The 19,603-nt window shown below is 41.3% G+C and overlaps 1 protein-coding gene across 1 annotated transcript in view; it reads left to right on the forward strand.

The window, feature by feature from the left end:
* Cog3 (component of oligomeric golgi complex 3) overlaps positions 1-19,603 on the forward strand; it is a 61,132-nt gene that overhangs the window by 20,790 nt on the left and 20,739 nt on the right. The window contains exons 9-17 of the mRNA XM_028878256.2: positions 1,407-1,450; positions 2,277-2,403; positions 3,579-3,670; positions 4,878-5,017; positions 7,083-7,243; positions 9,197-9,302; positions 13,192-13,316; positions 16,279-16,368; positions 18,845-18,965. Of these exons, the coding sequence (XP_028734089.1) occupies positions 1,407-1,450; positions 2,277-2,403; positions 3,579-3,670; positions 4,878-5,017; positions 7,083-7,243; positions 9,197-9,302; positions 13,192-13,316; positions 16,279-16,368; positions 18,845-18,965 (1,006 nt within the window). The remainder of the gene's footprint in view (positions 1-1,406; positions 1,451-2,276; positions 2,404-3,578; positions 3,671-4,877; positions 5,018-7,082; positions 7,244-9,196; positions 9,303-13,191; positions 13,317-16,278; positions 16,369-18,844; positions 18,966-19,603) is intronic.

Below are 19,603 nucleotides of genomic sequence, written 5' to 3' on the forward strand. Positions count from 1 at the left end.
GGTGCTTACACAGGCGTCACTGAGTCAGGGTTGGGGTGGAGAGATGGCTCAGTGGTTATGGGCACTGACTGCTGTTCCAGAGTGTCCAGTTCAATTCCCAGCAACCACATGGTGGCTAACCAAGTCTGTAACTCCAGTACCAGGGGGTTTGATACCCTCTTCTGTCTTGTTCAGGTACATGGCGCACAGACATACACCAGGGAAAACCTATACACATAAAAATAAAAAATAAAAATTTGGGAAAAAAAAGAGAGAAAGGTAGTTATTCATAGCAGTTTGCTCAGAGAAGTGGACCTTCCTGCTGGGAACTGATGTAGCAGGACAGCTCGTTGACTCCAGACTGTGAACTGGTGACTGTGAGTCTTTGGAAAGAAATGCTGAACAGAATAGTTGATTTTGAGTGTGTCTATCCACAGGATAATACACAGCCATTTCATATAATGCTCTGCTCATTTGTTTAATTTTTGTTGCTGCTGTTGTTTGAGATGGACTGCTGCTGTATGTGTGGTCCACGTTGGCTTCAGATTCACCGCTGAGCTCAGACTGGCCCGGAACTCCCCAATGCTCCTTTTGCTCCACCTTCCCAAGTACTGGGATTATAGCATATGCTACCATATCCAGTTTTATGTAATATTTTAAATGCTGTTTGCAGTAATTTATTGAGTGTTTATAGGAGGTGTATAAGGCTTTCTATGTGTTTTCATCTATTATTGAAAAGTGTTTTATGATAGAAAAATATGAAATGTTTTTAAGATATAGATTATAGAGCTGAATAAATAGTACAATTCCAGCTTCGATTAAAAAGAAAATATGGGGCCTGGAGAGAATTCGTTGGTTAAAAACACTGACTACTTTTCCAGAGGACCCAGGTTTGATTCCCACAACCCACATGGCGGCTCACAACGTCTGTAACTCCATTCTCAGGGGATCTGATGCCCTCTTCTGACCTCCATGGGCACCAGGCACTCACGTACACAAACACACTTGCAGGGAAAGCACCCATACTTATAAACAAAATAAAAACAGGAAGAAAGAAAATGTGATAACTGGACATAAAAACTGAAAAATATATACTGTGGTATCATTGCCTATATGTTATTTTTAATCTTTTCACATTTTTGTTTGTTTGTTTTGTTTTGTTGTTTTTTTCTTTCTTTTTTTTTTCAAGGCAGGGTTTCTCTGTGTAGCTCTGGCTGTCCTGGAACTTACTATGTAGACCAGGCTGGCCCCAAACTCACAGAAATCCACCTGCCTCTGCCACCCGAGTGCTGGGACTAAAGGTGTGCGCCACCACCACCTTGCTTACATTGTTACATCTTAAATGAGGGATACCAATATAACCAGTAAGCAGTGAAAAGTACAGTTGAGACAGACAGGTGGACATATTGTCTTTCTCTACCCTACAGGCTCTTATTGAACAAATAGAGCAACGATCTGAAAAGATACCCGAGTGAGTACTCAGTAGCTCCTGTCTTTTGTCCTGCCCTTTCTTCCCCATGTCCTTGGTGTTTGTTCTCAGACACACAGCCTGTTTAGAGAGCAGAGTCTCACGCTTGACTCAGCAGGTTTATCGTGGTGACAGTGTGTTTCCCTCTACCTCAATTAGGTGGATGCGAGGTCTCTATTGAAGGTTTTTGTATCACTTCATATGGTTCTTGTTCTACGTCTGTATTCCTGAGTGTTTAATGTGGGCACATGACAGGCCACCATTCTGGCTTTAGAAGCCTGGCAACCAGTTTTGGAATTTAAGATCAGATTTCATTTGTGCATTTGAAATAAAAAATGTATACTTCAGTCTTACTATTTTTTCTAGTTAAAAATATTATATATTCACTGTCCATAGTGAAGGGCTCATAAAGATGTTTAATTTTTTATTTTTATTTTGTTTTTTCGAGGCAGGGTTTCTCCCTGCAGCCCTGGCTGTCCTGAAACTTGCTCTGTAGACCAAGCTGGCCTTGAACTCAGAGATCCACCTGCTTCTGCCTCCCCTGTGCTGGGCTTAAAGGCGTGCCCCACCGCGCAGTGCATAAAGACCTTTAATTCGAGCATCTCATGTATTTTGAGCTTTTTCATTCCCCATGCCCTCCCCCTCTCTAGTCCTCGGTAGTCCCCTCCTTTCCCCAGCACGCCCCTCTACTTTCATGTCGTGCGTGCGTGCGTGCGTGCGTGCGTGCGTGCGTGCGTGCGTGCATGTGTGCGTGCATTTGTGTAGATCTATCCTCTATGCAGGAGAGGACTCACAGCACTTGTCGTGTTGTTTACTTGCCTCCCATCAGATACCAGCACCTGCTCAATGATATCCACCAGTGTTACCTTGATCAGCGGGAGCTCCTTCTGGGCCCCAGCATTGCCTGTACTGTCACGGAGCTAACGAGCCAAAATAACAGAGACCATTGTGCCTTGGTGAGTGCCTGCTGGCGGCGAGTCCTGCCTGCTCTTTGCTGTTTGATACTTGCCTGCTCCCCTTCTCCCTGACAGCACCCCTTCCAGTTTGGCTGTGTCTCTGACACTTTCTGAGCAGTTGCCTCTAACCTAAGTTTTGTAGCACACAGCTTTGGGGAGCGAAAGAACTCAGACCTGCCTCAGCAAGTTGATATCGTTCTGTTTCCCAAATCAACATTTTTTCTAGTTCTGATAGTGGAAATTAGCTCAACTTTGTAAAATAGACTCATGTTAATTTTTCTTAAGATAGGAAGATTTACAAGTATGTGTTCTTCCTTGAAGGATGAAGTTCCAGAGTTAGTGGATTTGTGTTGAAAATGTAATTGTAGGTGGGTTTTTTTTAATTTTGTTTAAGATAGAGTCTCACTCTGCAACCTAGATTGGCCTTGACATTTGCTTATCCTGCCTTAGCCTTCTGAATGCTGGGATTCCATGTTTGTGTCACCATGCCTCAGCTTAGTTTTTGATGCAGAAATGGCCTTTGTTTAATGTTGTTTTAATTCATACCTTAGAAAAATACATAAAAGTTCTTTTTAAAAGTATTCCCTTTTAACAAAAAATAATGTTTATTATCGAAAGTTTAGAAAATAATAAAGTAAGAACTTAAAAGTTGGATCCTATTTTGAAGTAATCCATTGAGAACTAGTTGCTTATGAATATATGTAACTGGAAATTTCTCTGGTCCCACCCGACCCTGCGATTCCACAGATGCTTATAAAATAATCACTCCGAGTCTTATATTAATTACAAACTGTATGGCTTCTGGCTTCAGCTTCTGGCTATCTAACTCTTTCATCTTAAATTAACCCATTCCAATTAATCTGTATGTTTCCACGTGACCATGGCATTACCAGTCTGTTGGCATCTTGTTGCTCCTTTGGCAGTGGCCTGGCATCTCTCCTGACTCCACCCTTCTCCCTGTATCTCTACTTTGATTTCTCACCTGGCTGTAAGCTTTCGTGCCATAGGCCAAAACAGCTTTATTTATTATCCAATGGGAACCACACATATTCACATCATATAGAAAGACATCCCACAGCAAATATATGTGTGTAATTTTTGCAAGCAAAGTATAGGCTTTATTTCATAAGAGCCAATGTGCATCTTTGTAGGTGGGGTCTGCTTGTTTATTGCAGGTTCGCAGTGGCTGTGCCTTTATGGTCCATGTATGCCAGGATGAGCACCAGCTTTACAATGAATTCTTCACAAAGCCAACGTCAAAATTAGAGTAAGTGATACATAGAATCTAGCTCTTGTGGATAAGATTTAGTTTGTTATTGACAATAATGGACTACTATATTGTAGAGACATTCTACAGTTAACTGCAGAGTTTGAACTTTTTTGGGTATGGAAACAGAATATTGTTGATTGTAATTATTTTCTTAAGTCTGTAGTTAAAAGGCTTTTATATTTTTGTAGTAAAATTTTGGAGACATTATGGGATGATAACAAGAAGTCTACCAAGAGAAACCAAGTCTTGGGATCTGGATCCCTTTATCTACACCAAGTGTGATAGTCCCTTTTGGGTTAGAAATTCTGTGCCTCTAACTGAACAACATTTAGAAACGTAGCTGTTAGTTGATAATCTTCGTTTTTTCAAAGTGACTTTCAGGTCCACTGTTAGTCACTTGATTCCCTCACGTTGACTATTTTTGACTCATAAAGATCCTAAGATTATGACTCGTGTTAGGAAGAGAAAAATGGACTTCCTGATTTTGGTTGGGGTGGTTACTTAATGAAGTACTGTATATGGAAGGGCACTCTTGACAATCTGAAAAACATATACACCTACCTTTTTCTTTTCAAATGTTTAAAATTTCTCAAAATACGTGGTATGGGCACAAAGTACTTGAGTGTTTTTGTTTTTTGTTTTTGTTTTTTTTTAAGTTTTTTAAAACTTGTTTTTGTTGTTTTGTTTTGAGACAGCGTCTCTCTATGTAGACCAGGCTGTCTTTGAACTCAGAGATTTGCCTGCTTCTGCCTCTTAAGTGCTAGAATTAAAGGTGTTCACCACCATGCCTACCTAGTGTTTTTTTTTTTAAGTTTGAACATGTTTTTAGTGTTGGGGGGGGGTGATAACCATTTGATCTGCAGTGAATATAAAAGGTAATATTATTTGCTAAAATAATCTGTATTTCTGTATTTTTAAAGAATATGAAATTATTGTTAAAATAAAAGTAAGTAATCAATTGACTTGTGGTTGGGGACAGCTAATTTGAATTAACTGTTACAGATTATGTACCAATTCTGAGCTTTTAAAGCACAAGCAGTTTACAGACTCATTTTCCCTCCTCCCTGTATAATGTGCCCAGTTATCAGTTTCCAGTAGATATTTATTCTTTTCACTGGCTAAAAGAAATACACGGAACTTTGAACACGTTGGAAAACTCCTGAAAATTTGACTATTAACAAGTGTATTTTGTCCTTTCTTTTAGTGAGCTTTTGGAGAAATTGTGCGTGTCCTTGTATGATGTGTTCCGGCCATTGATCATCCATGTCATTCACTTAGAGACTCTATCAGAGCTTTGTGGGATTCTTAAAAATGAAGTGCTTGAAGACCATGTACAGAACAATGGTAAATATACAGAAGTGATCACTTTAAAGGACTTAATTGTGTCTGTGGCTCAGTGAATGTGAGGAAAAAAAAAGAACTTTTTCCTCCACAGCCTCAGTTCATAAATACTTTTTTTTTAAGTTTTAAAATTTTAAGTAGAAGGCTAAGGATTTGGAGGTTGGGATGATACCTCACTCTTTTCAAATTAAGGTATGCCTTCACCTGGAACCATTTAATGCTATAAATTAAACAGATAAGAAATTTAAAATCTGTGAAGTCAGTAATAAAAATAGTCACTTCATTTTGGCATTTGAAGTTCAGAGAAAAACTGAATTTTGGCTTGTGTTAGGGATCTAGCACACCAGAGTCAACTCATTTCGTGCTTTTTTTTTTTTTTTAAGATTTATTTATTTATTATGTATACAGAAGAGGGTGCCAGATCTCATTACAGATGGTTGTGAGCCACCGTGTGGGTGCTGGGAATTGAACTCAGGACTTCTGGAAGAGCAGCCAGTGCTCTTAACCTCTGAGCCATCTCTCCAGCCCTCATTTCGTGCTTTTGATTAAAAACCTGGGATTATTTAGCATTCTCAGGCAATAATGATCTGTCATCTTCAAATTGCAGTAAAGAGCAGCATTTCTCTGAGTAGCACTTAACTGTCTGACCAGTCACTATCCATTTGATTAGATTGCAGTAGAGAACACGCTTTTGATAGCTTCTAAAATCCTTTGAAGTCGTCCTTTTCCTGGGGACTTAATTGCCGCTGTGCTTCCGTCCACAGGCGTCCTGTTGCTCTTTCAAGTTTTTCTTTGTGTGTTAGGTCTTTCTGTGGTCTGCTTTCTCACACCTCAGTGCTTCTGAATTTAGGTTGATTTTAAAGTGCCATGAATGTTTTCCATTTCTGTGCAGTCTCTCTAGTCCCTGACCCTTGGAAAGATAGTCATGATTCATGTTTTAACACCAGGGAGAAATACTATATAAAGGTAGATAGTGCTGATTCATATTTTAACATCAGGGAGAAATACTATATAAAGTAGATAGTACTGATTCATGTTTTAACATCAGGGAGAAATACTATATAAAGATAGTGCTGATTCATGTTTTAACATCAGGGAGAAATACTATATAAAGATAGTACTGATTCATGTTTTAACATCAGGGAGAAATACTATATAAAGATAGTGCTGATTCATGTTTTAACATCAGGGAGAAATACTATATAAAGATAGTACTGATTCATGTTTTAACATCAGGGAGAAATACTATATAAAGATAGTGCTGATTCATGTTTTAACATCAGGGAGAAATACTATATAAAGGTAGATAGTGCTGATTCATGTTTTAACATCAGGGAGAAATACTATATAAAGATAGTGCTGATTCATGTTTTAACATCAGGGAGAAATACTATATAAAGGTAGATAGTGCTGATTCATGTTTTAACATCAGGGAGAAATACTATATAAAGATAGTGCTGATTCATGTTTTAACATCAGGGAGAAATACTATATAAAGGTAGATAGTGCTGATTCATGTTTTAACATCAGGGAGAAATACTATAGAAAGGTAGATAGTGCTGATTCATATTTTAACATCAGGGAGAAATACTATAGAAAGGTAGGTAGTGCTGATTCATGTTTTAACATTAGGAGAAATACTATATAAACTCATATCTCACTTTTTTCTTTGTAAAAATGTTAAGACATCAGTTTACTTGTTAAATGGAGCATGGCAACCCAGTTAATAAAGTACCTTGGCTATCTTTTTAGTATTGGTCTGAAGCTATGTAGATTAACTTAGTGTAGTGCACTCTTAAAACCTAAATTCATTATATAAGTAATAGGAATAAATTTTCAGAGTCCTGGGAAGAAGGTGGAAGGGCCAATGTATTTCCTCAGGTTCATCCTGAAGAAATTGAAAGCTATCAAAAATTTTAAGATCATTGAGTCATACTGGAATAGAGTTCAGCTACAGTCTCTCAAACAGTGGTCATGCGGTGTCAGAGCAATTTAGAAATTCTCTGCTTAGTTAAAGGAAGCACTTTCCTAACTCTGAGGAGTGGATGATGGCCTTTTCTTTTCACAGCTGAACAACTGGGGGCTTTTGCTGCTGGAGTAAAGCAGATGTTGGAAGATGTACAAGAGAGGCTTGTGTACCGGACCCATATCTACATTCAGACAGACATCACCGGCTACAAACCAGCTCCTGGAGACTTGGCATATCCTGATAAGCTAGTCATGATGGAGGTGGGTCTCTTCACCTGTACTTCTTCTTCTCCCTGACCCCACATGGCTTGTAGATACCTTGTTAAGATAGGATATTACTCTTTTAACTATCACTCAAAATAGAAGAATCAAAATGTACTCGCCATAGAAGTCGAAGGAAATGAAACTCAAGGATTGAACACAAATAAGTTGTTACTTTGTACTTACGTTTGGTAAGCATACTATATAGCTTTCTCCCCTTTGCCAGGATATGTGTATCCTTAAATTTGAAATGGAATTAGTGCTTTCTGCGTTTTCTCTATTTCTTTGTGATGGCTGTAAGAGGCTTGGCAGCACAGCGGCCGCCACAGTCCATGGTGGCGCCAGGATGGCCCTTTGCTCTACTCCTAGATTATCTTGTACCAATTCTGGATGATGTCTTGAAGGCTCCAGCTGTTGCCCTGACCCTTCTGACTGTTGTTCCTACATTTCTGTGATCTTTGGATAGAGTTCAAAGACTGCCTAGAATATTGGTGCTGTAACAGGGTTATTAGAATTTAGGGTTTTGTTTTTGTTTTTTTGTCTTTTTGTTTTTCAAGACAGGGTTTAGGGTTTCTCTGTTTAGCAGTCCCAGCTGTCCTGGAACTCGCTCTGTAGACCAGTCTGGCCTCAAACTCACTGAGATCCTCCTGCCTCTACCTCTCAAGTGCTGGGATTAAGAGTGTGCGACACCACCGCCCGGCCTGAATCTAGAGCTTTTTAAGTGAAAACTTACAAATAAAAGCAAAAGTATCGATAATAAGGCAGTGATGTCTCCATGATGGCAGCTCAGTGTCTTGTTCATTTTTACCTCCTTGCTCCCATCAATCATTTTAGGGTGATTGGTTTCAGGCATTGTTTCAATCTGTAAATATTTTGGTAGGTAACTCTGAAAGGTAAGGGTAGTTTTGTTTTGAACACAGTCATGATAGAATTTCTTACCCAAACATGACAGGGTTCCTAACATTCTGGATTCAGCTAGCCAGGGTTTCAGAGTCGGCTGTGGTTAATGCTTTTGTCACAGCACCTTATATTTTTGTCAGTATGCTTTGTTGTTTAATCATTTGAAAGGAGTTGGAATACTTAGAATTTGTTTTTCCAGTTTATGCGTATATACACGTGTGTCCTCAGAGGCCAGCAGAGGGCGTAGGATCCCCTGGAGCTGGAGTAACAGGTGTTATGAGTCACTTGACATGGGAGCTGGGAACCAAGTGAGGGGCCTCTGGAAGAGAAGCATCTGTTTTAGCTTCTGAGTCATTACTCCAGGCCAGACTAAGAATCTGGGTTGACTCTTGACTCCTAAACACATTAGTTTTTTATGAATTAAAAACTTGGACATACAAAATAATAAATAAAAAATCTAAAGAATGAAATTAAGACTTCTCCACTTCGTTTTGTGTTTTATTTTTATAACTGACTGTTTTGAAGAGACCAGGATCTGTCTCATTGTTTCTTCTTCTTCTTTTTTTTTTTGTTTTGTTCTGTTTTTTGTTTTTGTTTTGTTTTTTAAAAATTGTTTTGATGAGAATACTGAATAGCTGATGTGTACTTTTTCATTATACCAGAGGGCTGTAATCTGAGGTTTTACCTTTAAGGGTTGAGGTGATTATGAAGGTATATTTCTTCTTTTTTTCTTTTCTTTTCTTTCTTTCTTTCTTTCTTTCTTTTTTTTTTTGTTGAGATAGGGTTTCTGTGTAACCCTGGCTGTCCTGGAACACATTCTGTAGACTAGGCTGGCCTCAAACTCACAGATATCCACCTGCCTCTCCCTCCCAAGTGCTGGGATTAAAGATGTGTTTGACCACCGCCAGGCATATTTCCTCTTTGTAATGAGTTGGTCCTTTTGGATGATACTTGAATTTTATAGTTCTTCCCAGAACATCTGTTCACCTAATCCAGATTGCAAGACATTAAGAGGAAGTACACCTGAATGTTCTTTCTTGTTTCTTTATGTAGCAAATTGCTCAGAGTTTAAAAGATGAGCAAAAGAAGACACCCTCAGAAGCTTCCTTTTCAGATGTTCAGTTGGAAGAAGGAGAGTCCAGCAGTTTAAGAAAATCTGGTATGTTCCAATGTCTTAACTTCTGGCATTTACTCAGTCAGTTAATTAACCTTATCGAGGACTGTCTCTGGCATGTGAAACAGCTTGTGCTTTCCTACTTTCTGGGGGCAGATTGATAGATCCCAAATGGTGTTCAGTAGAGGGAAATGCTAGTGGAATATGCTGGATGCTCCTAGACCATGAAGAGCGTGGGGGCATAGAATTTGGGAAGGGCGTATGCTCAGTGCAGGAAGTAGGGTCAGTGTGAGGTGTGGTGTCTGGAAGCTAGAGTGTGTTTTTATAGAGACTGTGAGAGAGTCAGGTAAAGTTGGATGGTGCCATCTCTGGACAGGTGGTCCTGAGCTGTATTAGAAAGCTGAGGAAACTATGGTGAGCAAGCCGGTAAGCAGCACCCCTCCATGGCCTCTGCTTCAGCTCCTGCCTCCAGGTTCCTGCCTTGAGCTCTTGCCCCGGTTTCCTTCAGTGATGGAGTGTGACACAGAAGTTACAGGTCACATCCGCCCTTTTCTCCCTAAGTTAGTTTTGGTCAGTGTATTATCATCGGAACAGGGAAGACACCCAACAGGGAAGGGATCTAGAGCTGTGTCCTCCAGTGTTCCACCACCCTCCACTGAGCACGTGGAATGGGGATGGTGTTTCCACATGTGACGAGTGCATACAGTGTGCCATAGACACGGTAAATGCATACCAGAACCAAAGATTTAGCATGAACTAAAGAATGGAAACTACTATGGTAGTCATTTTTACCAGTTTCAAAATGATATCTGAGATTTATTGGATTAAATAAGACATTAAAATTCCATTTATTTTTACTTTTTTATGGTGGCATTTTAATGTACCACATTTCTGACTTCTGTTATAATTTTGTCATAATAACATAACATAATGTTATATTATAATTCTGAAAGCACTGTTTTTTAGCTATAGTAGGAGGCTCGTTTGTTGATAAAGACTGAGGCATGGTTGATGCTTTGAGTTTATAGATCACCCCAGGACAGAGTCCAGCCATTGTATGGAAGGGGAGATGTTGACAGTGTTCATGTTACCGAGCTAGTGGGGGCAGAGGAGGGAACTGACTGACTGAGGAAGAGCAGGCAAGTGTGACTCAAGTCCGAGGATGTGCTAAACAGTCGAGGAGGTGGTAAACAGTCGAGGATGATGAACTCGTTAGAGAACGGGACACCGCTGCAATACGGTGGACTAATGGGAGGAAGAGGAAAATCTGAGAAGGTTGTGAGAATACAGTTCCAAGAAAGTAAGGTGAAAAGTCCGAGAGTCTGGAAAGTTGGTGAGGATTAAGACCCTTGACACTAAGAAGGTCAGGATTCCATGTCATCTGCATGGTGCTGCCGTTAGCATGGGAATGGGAGGCTGGTAAGATGAGGAACAGTAGCCATGAGTGTAATCATCACCCCAGTTCTCATGTGTGGGAAGTAAGAGAATTAGTACCTCCCGAGAGGAAGGCTGAAATGTTGTGTGAGTTCATAAAGTAGAGTGGTGACCTGGCAGAGTGCTATGGGGACTGTTCTGTGAAGCCACCAGGTTCAGTCCCTTAAAGAGCACAGGCTTCCTCCTTATGTACGGAAGTGAGGGGCGGGGAGAGCGATGGCGGGGGACTTGCAGGAGGACCATAGAAGTTGCCCTGCCCTGACAAGGTGGCTCTGCCAGGAGACACTCCCCTGGAAAAGTGAACTACGAAAATGAAAAGTGAGCGGACAAGCTGGCTGCAGCTTCAGAGTGCTCAACTCTTACTTGGCACTTTTTAGTTCTTGTATGGAAGGAGGGATCCTACAGAGAGTAGACTTCAATAAAACTCTAGGGCCTCTCCTGCCTAAGTGTTCTTTGATATATGTATATATATACATGCATATATATACATATGTGTATACACACACACACACACACACACACACACACACACACACACACACACACACATTTCTTTTCTCTTTCTTTTGAGACAGGGTTTTATGTGGACCAGGCTGTCTTTGAACTTCTGATCTTCCTGCCTCCATTTCCTGAATTGCTGGGATCACTGGCATGCTCCACTGTCCTCAGAATTTACAGTGCTGAGGGATCACACCCAGGGCTTTGTTTGTTCTAGGCAAACACTCCACTATCTTTAAGACATTAAAAGAAGATCTTAAAAAAAAAAAAAGATCTTAGATTGAGAGTGGCCTTAATGGGAGAGATAAAAAATTATACAAACTATATGACTTGGAAAAAAAAATGCTTACCAAAATACAAAATGAAAGAACTTTTTAAAATTTGTCTTTTCAAATGAAAAAATTAAACTTCAACATTTTCTTCATTTCTCTCCCCCAGTCTGTGCCACAGGACCATCAGATCTTTTATTATTTATTTTAAAAAGTTTTCCCCTTTATTTTATTTTTCTGGGTGTTTTGCCTGCATGTATGTCTGTGGGGCCAGAACAGGGCATCGGAGCCCCTGGAACTGGAGTTCTCAAGGGTTGTGAGCTGCCATGTGGTTGCTGGGAATGGAACCCAGGTCCTGGAAGAACAGCTGTGCTCTTCACCACCGAGTCATCTCTCCAGCCCCTCCTTCAGATTTTTTGAACAATCCAGGTTTAGATATTTTTAAGAAACAATATTTATTTTGCAACATTACTAATTCATCATAGACTTTCATTTTTTATTATTGAAAAAAATATGTAGAGAAGTGAAAAGAAAGATAAAATGAACACACATATGCACCACCTAGTTTTGAGATTTAGTGTTTATCACAAGCACGCACAAACACACTTTTTTTGGTAGGGCTTTGCTATCTAGCCTAGGCCAGCTTTGAGGACTTCACAATTCTCCTTTAATCTCAGGTGCTGGCATTAAAGGTGTGGCCACTACACCAGATAGCCAGACACTTCACATTGTTGGTATCCATCCTTGCTTGCTACTTTGCCTTCAAGTACTGTTGCATCTCTTCGAATGAGGACATCTCTTCTGTAATTACAAGTTATTACTGAGCTAAAAGTGTAGTTTCTGAAGATGTCCTTGAATAGTTCGTATATGAGTGTCGCCTCTTGTCCCAGAGAAGTGTTTAGTGTTTTCAGGCTGGCTCTGGATACAGAGGACTGTGATTCTCTTGTGAAGGTGTCCTGTTTAGGCACTCCTCCTGCCGCAAACTGCCTTTTCTCACCGGAGTGGTGGGGGCGCTTCTTATCATCTGGGAGCTAATGCAGCTTAGAACGGAGGCAAGGTGCCAGCCAGCAAGCCAGCTTTGATCCATGCTCCTCTTTAAAGTTGTCCTGCTTACCACGCCTGCTCTGGGCCTGTCATCAGCTACTTGGGAGGCTGAGGAGTCAGGGGCTCACAAGTTGAAAACCTGCCTGAACTGAAGTGAGTTTAGGGCAGCTTGAACGACTTAGCAAGATCCTGTCTCAGAATGGAAAAGTCGAAAAGAAGGAGAAGAAGGTGTGGCTACTGCTCAGTGATGGAGTGCTGCCCAGCACGTGTGAGGCCCTGGGTCTAATCCTCAGTACAGAAAAAATTCATTTTCTTGTCACACTCTTACATCATTGGTACCCACTGCATATAAATCTGCCTTCTAGAATCTGGGTGTGTTCCATAAGTATGCTGTTGTGTATTACATAAAGATTAGTGGGAAAAATAACTAATGTTGAGTGGTATTGAGCATATGTGTACAGCTGGAATGTGTATGTCCATGTCCAGTTTTTCTCAGTCTTAACCCTTATCTGTCACTGGTTTAGACTTCCTAGGGTATTTTTTTTTTTAAATATGAGGTAGGGAGGAAATTGAGGTCTTCTAGCCATTGATAGCCAATGAGAATAAATAGTTTATAGCTGCCATGTAAGTTATTGTATGACAGATATCCTCATGCCTGGAATATATGTTCTTTTCCATTTGGGTTTTAGGTTCAACAGATTCCCTCAATCCTAGACCACAGAGCACGATTTCTCCAGCAGATCTTCACGGGATGTGGTATCCCACAGTGCGAAGAACGCTTGTCTGTCTCTCCAAATTATATAGATGCATAGATGTATGTGTGTGAATTCTTTTATCTTTACTCTGAACTTTGCTTATTCTAGAATTTGTTTGGAATATTTTTAAGTTCTAATCTACTTTAAGAGCTTGATGCATGCTGGGCGGTGGTGGCACACACCTTAATCCCAGCACTCAGGGAGGCAGAGCCAGGTGGATTTCTGTGAGTTCAAGGCCAGCCTGGTCTACAGAGCGAGATCCAGGACAGGCACCAAAACTGCACAGAGAAACCCTGTCTCAAAAAACCAAAAAAAAAAAAAAAAAAAAAAAAAAGAGCTTGATGCAGTATTTTGTTGATATTCTTAGAGTCATGATTTTTAGATATGGTGGTAACTTGAAGATTGATCTAATTTAGGGGCTCGTTGAAACTGTGGGTAAGTTTTAATGTGTTTTTATCTTTGTATCTTTCTGAGGACCAAGGCTGTAGTTTCCATCAGAAGGAGCCCGTGACCACAACTAAGTTTAAAACTACTGATGAATTTGTCTGCTTTGGTTTATGTGAAGTAAAGCGGCCCAGTAAAGATGTAGTCAAGAATGGAGAGCAACGTATTGGAATGCCACATTGGCATAGTATTTAGTATTAAATACAGCCACTGTAACATGGTTTTTGTTGTTGAGACAGAGTCTTGCTCAGTAGCTAGCTCTAGTTGACCTTGAACCTGCAGATCCATCTGCTGCAGCCTCCCTGCGCAGACATTTCAGGTGGGCGCCGATGTGCCCAGGCCCTGTAAATCCAATTTTGCACTTATCTCAGTCAGCATCCTTAACAAATAGTGCATGAGTGCCGGGCTTCCTAGTCATGAATAAGTTTAGTTACTTGCTGAAGTTAGCAGAATTTTTTTAAAGCACCTTTTTAGAGCACCGTGCATTGTTTTGGGCAGTAGTTGTTTTAAGCATGCTGAGTTAATGATAATGGTTGCCGTTCCCTGCAGTGGCAGATTTAGCTACATATTTGCTGTCAGTGGTTTACACTTAAAGCAAAATAGTTTTATGAATTTGGTGGTTTCAACTCTCTATTTTTTAACTGATTGCTGTAATTCTACTGCATGTGAAGAGAAGTGATTGTATCTAGTAGTCACGTAATGAGTTGTCCAGACCCCACTACTTTTTAAGATTATGGCTTGCCGGGCAGTGGTGGCACACGCCTTTGATCCCAGCACTCGGGAGGCAGAGCCAGGTGGATCTGTGAGTTCAAGGCCAGTCTGGTCTACAGAGCAAGATCCTGGACAGGCACCAAAGCTACAGAGAAACCCTGTCTTGAAAAAACAAAGGAAGAAAAAAAATATGACTCAAGGGGAGTAGGTGTGTACTCTCTGTATGTGTTCAGTACACACACACACACACACACTGTTTCATATTTCAGACTCTTAGGACAAAATAAGGTCTCACGTTTGTCTCATGGCATCAGTCACCCACACTACTTGATGTAAACTGTGATTCATGGATCTCTTCTCGTGGCCTAGGAGGACATTTGGCATCTCTGCTTCTTTCAGTTCCCAGGAGGGAGTGATGCAGGGGTCAGAAACTTGCTTTTGTGGAATGTGCAAAGGTCATGTTCCACATGTGCCCATTGTTACCCCAGACCTCAGTGCATAAAGCTTTGAGGATGCTGACAGGAACGCTAGCCAAGGCATAGGTGGGTCCTGGCAGGTTACTCTGCCTGTTTTGCCTTATGCCTCAGGGTTACCCTTTCTTTTTCCACTTACCTCACGTTTAAATCTTGCGTTCTGTTTTGAGGCTGAGTCTTACCCAGTAGCCAGTATTGCACCAGAACTATGTAGCCCAGGCTGGCCTCAAACTCTCAGCAGTCCCATTCCAGTCTTCTGAGTGCTAGGGTTGTAGGCATGAGCCACTGTGCCCAGCCCTGAAGTAGAAATCTTTTGTTTTCATTTTTGTTTGTTTCTTCCCCATCTCCCAGACAAGGTCTCTTGTACTCCAGGCTGGCCTCCTCTCTGATAATGTCACCAATATTGTCCTGTGTTGGGATTCTAGGCAGGTGCCACCAAGCCTGGCTGCACTGAATTATACTTTATAATGAACAATTATCTTATGTGTGTAGGTTTGTCTGCATGTATTTCTGGGAATCGTGTGGGCTTGTTCCAGAGGAGGGCAGAGGAAGGCATCACAAGTGAACCTGGAGTGAGATGGTTATGAGCCCCTGTGTGGGTGCTGGGAATCAAACCTGGGTCCTCTGGAAGAACAGGCAGTGCTCTTAACCACTAAACCATCTCTCCAGCCCCCATTTATAAGAATTTGACCACAGTCCTCTGCATTCTCTGTATTTCCACACTCTACTCTCTGATTCACTGGTTGTTTGGGTCAGCGTTCTCCTGTTGATTCTTGACGGTGTTCTTGTCTTCCTTCTGTTTAAAAGAACACTGCAGGGGAGAGCCTTGTATGTGAATCTTAAAGCATCATCTCTAACCACCTGGGATACACTTTTAGATGATACACTGATGGTTTGTTTTGTAGGTAATTTTGAGCTTAGAAACAGCCTCCTAGCTGGGTGTGGTGGTGCACATCTCTATGTGAGCTCAGTCCTCGGAGGCCGGGGAAAGAGGGTCTGGAGTTAGAGGCTAGCCTGCACTATATGGCAAGTTCTAGCTCACTACATGAGATAGTTCTGGAGTGGACACTGTAGCTAACCCTACCTACCTAACTGATCTCTGTACCTTCCAGGGACCACCACAGTGCTAACCATGAATAGGTGCTAATGTGTAAAGGACACATGGGCATTTCAAGACATGAGTGCATATTACAGAGCCATGTGGCAGTCAAGAAAGATTGAATGGACATAAAAAATTTTGAGGGAAAGTGGTTCAAGTATTAATCCAATGATGAAGGGATAGGGATGTAAACAATTTTTTTTTTTTTTTTTTTTTTTGCCTTTATGGCTTTACATTTTTTTTTTTTTGTTTTGTGAATGGTTGTGGGCTGATGTTTCTTTCTTCTTCCACCAGAGGGCGGTGTTCCAAGGATTATCACAGGAAGCGTTGTCTGCCTGCATACAGTCCTTGCTAGGAGCATCAGAGTCTATCAGCAAAAACAAGGTTTGATGAAGTGTTAGGTGAAATTTTATTACCTATAATAGAATTGTGCAGTATGGCATTTATTTAGAACCACAGGAATTTAAAGCCACTTAGCAGTAAGATCTGTTTGTTTCGGAGTGAATTTTGAAGGAAACTGGTATTTCATTGTAGTGCTCTCTTAAGACTGCACTAAGAGAGTGTACTTTTCTGATGTACCAGAAATGGTACTGAGGGTCTAATGCTGAAGGATAAAGATGAGGAAATGGCCCTGCTATTTCCCCAGAATACCAAGAAAGTGAGTTCAAGGAAGCAGCATTGTCTCTACAGGTTTGTTTGTTTTTGGTTTTTTTGAAACAGGGTTTCTCTGTGTAACTCTGACTGTCCTGGAACTCACTCTGTAGACCAGGCTGGCCTCGAACTCACGGAGATCCACCTGCTTCTGCCTCCCGAGTGCTGGGATTAAAGGTGTGCGCCATCGTGCCCGGCCACCCCTACAGTGTTTTGAATAGTCTCATGGTCTCACCTGGAGGAAATCAGCAGTTAGCTTTGAGGATAGGCAGCTGTAGGTCTTGTGTGACTTAAAGTCGTTGCCGTGGCTTATGGTTTGCAATCAGCATGGGCTGCGGGGCTGGAAACTTCTGGTCGTGCTTCTCCCTCGGCCTTTCCGGAAAATAGAGCACGGGCCGCAGTGTTGCCCTGCTAGGCTCTGCCTAGCGTGCCCGCTGCCTGCAGAGGGCTATCACTTGTAGCCAGAATTTCCCCATTGTTGCAGTGTTCAAGCCTAGGAATTCCAGGTTTACAAATTCCATTTCTAACTTCAAAACTTGAGATAATCGAGAAGAGTCTGGTGATAAAGAATCTGCTGTCTTGTTAGCAGAAAAGTGCTGCTTCTTTCTCCGTTTGTGCATGGCGTTGAGAGAGCGTGGAGCAACAAGTCCTAGACAGGCAGAGTTAAGGTGTCAATAATGTCTGCAAGTCTCATGTCTCTCATGCCTGAGATCACGGGGCGATGGTTAAGTAAACCGGGACAGAGCTGCAGAGGAGAGACTGAGACAGTAGATGTTACCTGACTGCGTTGAGACGTAAAGGAGAGCACAGAGAGGAGACGCAGACTGGCTGTATGCACTAAGCATCCCGAAGGAAGCGGGGCCTGGCTGATCCCTGCCCTCGTCCCCCCCCCCCCCCACAGTTCTGTATTAGACGTACGTTTTGCACAGTGAGCATGTGTCTCAGCTCAGTAGGAGGGAGACTGACTTAACTGGAGAGGCGGTCACGTGCTGTGGCCTCTCCACGCTGTCTTCTGCTTTAAGCCCCTGAGCCTCTCTGTCCTCGTTACCTGGAGGTCACCGTCCTTTATGTTATTGCTCCTGCATGGTAGAAGGGGTTGTGTATGTCTGGGAAACCCTCTGCTTGGTAAGCACAGTTAGCTTATTTGTTTCTGTGGCTGAGACTGTATAATTTTTGCTTTTCAACTTAGGAGATTTTCTAGTTTTTTTAAGGTAAATTATCATTACAGACAAATTGAACATCTAGTCTGTAATAAATTAACATGATACTACTTTCTTGAGTTACAATGGCTTTAATAAAGTAAATGAAGTCTAAGTGATGCAGTTTTTGCTGTCAAACTTGTCCTTTTACAAGTAGAACAAGTATTTAAAATGCACAGCATTCCATGTTTGTCTGCCGCCGTGGTCCGCAGCTAAGGGAGTTTTCCTTACACATCTTGCTCTGATAATGACTGTATCTACTAGAAGTTGGTGGAAAGAGAGATTGAGGAGCTGCCACTTTATGAATCCTTTTAGACTGCTTATGAAGGATAACTTTATTAGAAATGTTTTCAAAAGAAAGTTGTGCCATGAGGAGCAGTCTGGCTTTATTAATATACAAACTTCTATTGTGAGGCCTGCAGTTGTTGTTCTGGGCCTTCGTCAGAGCTGAGAGCTCCACTTAAGTCACAGGGCTGTCGCAGACAGTCCCGAGACAGCAGAGGGTTCCTGTAGGGACAGCCAGTGCTCTGTGGGTGGCAGGTAATCCAGGGTGGGGATGCCAGTCCACTTTATACTCATGTTCTAGATATCAAAACCATGTGGGCAAATGGGGACGAACGTCCTCCTCAGAATCTACAGAATCTACAAGGCTGTGAGCAAGCGGATTCAGACTCATCCTTTGAGCGACTCTGCTGCTCGGGGCAGCTCTTAGGTGGCAGCATCCTTTACCTCTGTGTCATGTTACCAGGCTTGATATCTTTTCCTAGCCTGTGTGGGTTTGCTCCCTTGGATTCCTTAAGTAGAGCAAGGGATAATGGTCAGAGTGTGAAGTAAGAATTTTCTAGAGAACTTTGACATGGTGACCTAGAGAGAGTTTATTGTGCTGCAGAGTATTGGCCCCTCAAGGCTGTAAATCTGCATGGAGTTAATGTTGAGTGGTAATGTATTTTATATGCTCCAAGTTTGATTTAATCTGTGATAATATCCATTTCTTTTGTCTTACAATTTAGACTCAGATTGATGGACAACTTTTCTTAATTAAGCACCTTTTGATTCTTCGAGAACAAATTGCTCCGTTTCACACTGAATTCACCATTAAGGAAATTTCCCTGGACCTCAAGAAAACTAGAGGTACTTTTTTGTCCTGGCTGGCACAGTTGGGTGTGTTTGACCTGTCCAGGTGTGTCAGCACAGGCTACAGGTTTATTTATGTTCATCTGCAATTTCTTTTGCATGCTTTGCTTGCTAAATATGTTACTTATTCATACTAAACTGAGCTGTTGGTATCCTAATTCCTTCTAATTTGTTGTATTTTCTTTATGAAAGGAGCTATATCTGAGCATAGCCATGTATAATACAGTTTAACTCTCCTGGGCCCTTCCACATATTACCATAAGCTACTAAAAGATGAAAATCACTGTAATAAATACTTATAAGATAAATAGCATGTGTCGGCAAGTTGGGGTCTATCTAAGTGTCTGAGAGTCAGGTTTCATTCCTGGTTCTTGTGTAAACTTGAACTGAGGGGTGGTTAACTCCCAAGGCCCATCTTCCTCCTGTGTAAAAGGAGCACAGTGACCTTGTCATGGTACATTCATTGGTTACCAAGATCATTAAGATTGACAATGATTACAAAGATACATCACTGTGCTTAAGGTAACATCAAGATGCTTATTGTTAAGCAAGGTGATGTGAAATATGTAGGATTTTGACTCATCTTGGAAAAGATGATTCATTTCTCCTGATTTTTTTTTTTTTTTTTTTTTTTT

This window comes from Peromyscus leucopus, chromosome 9, assembly GCF_004664715.2.
Source record: "Peromyscus leucopus breed LL Stock chromosome 9, UCI_PerLeu_2.1, whole genome shotgun sequence".
In the NCBI taxonomy this organism is placed as follows: Eukaryota; Metazoa; Chordata; class Mammalia; order Rodentia; family Cricetidae; genus Peromyscus; species Peromyscus leucopus.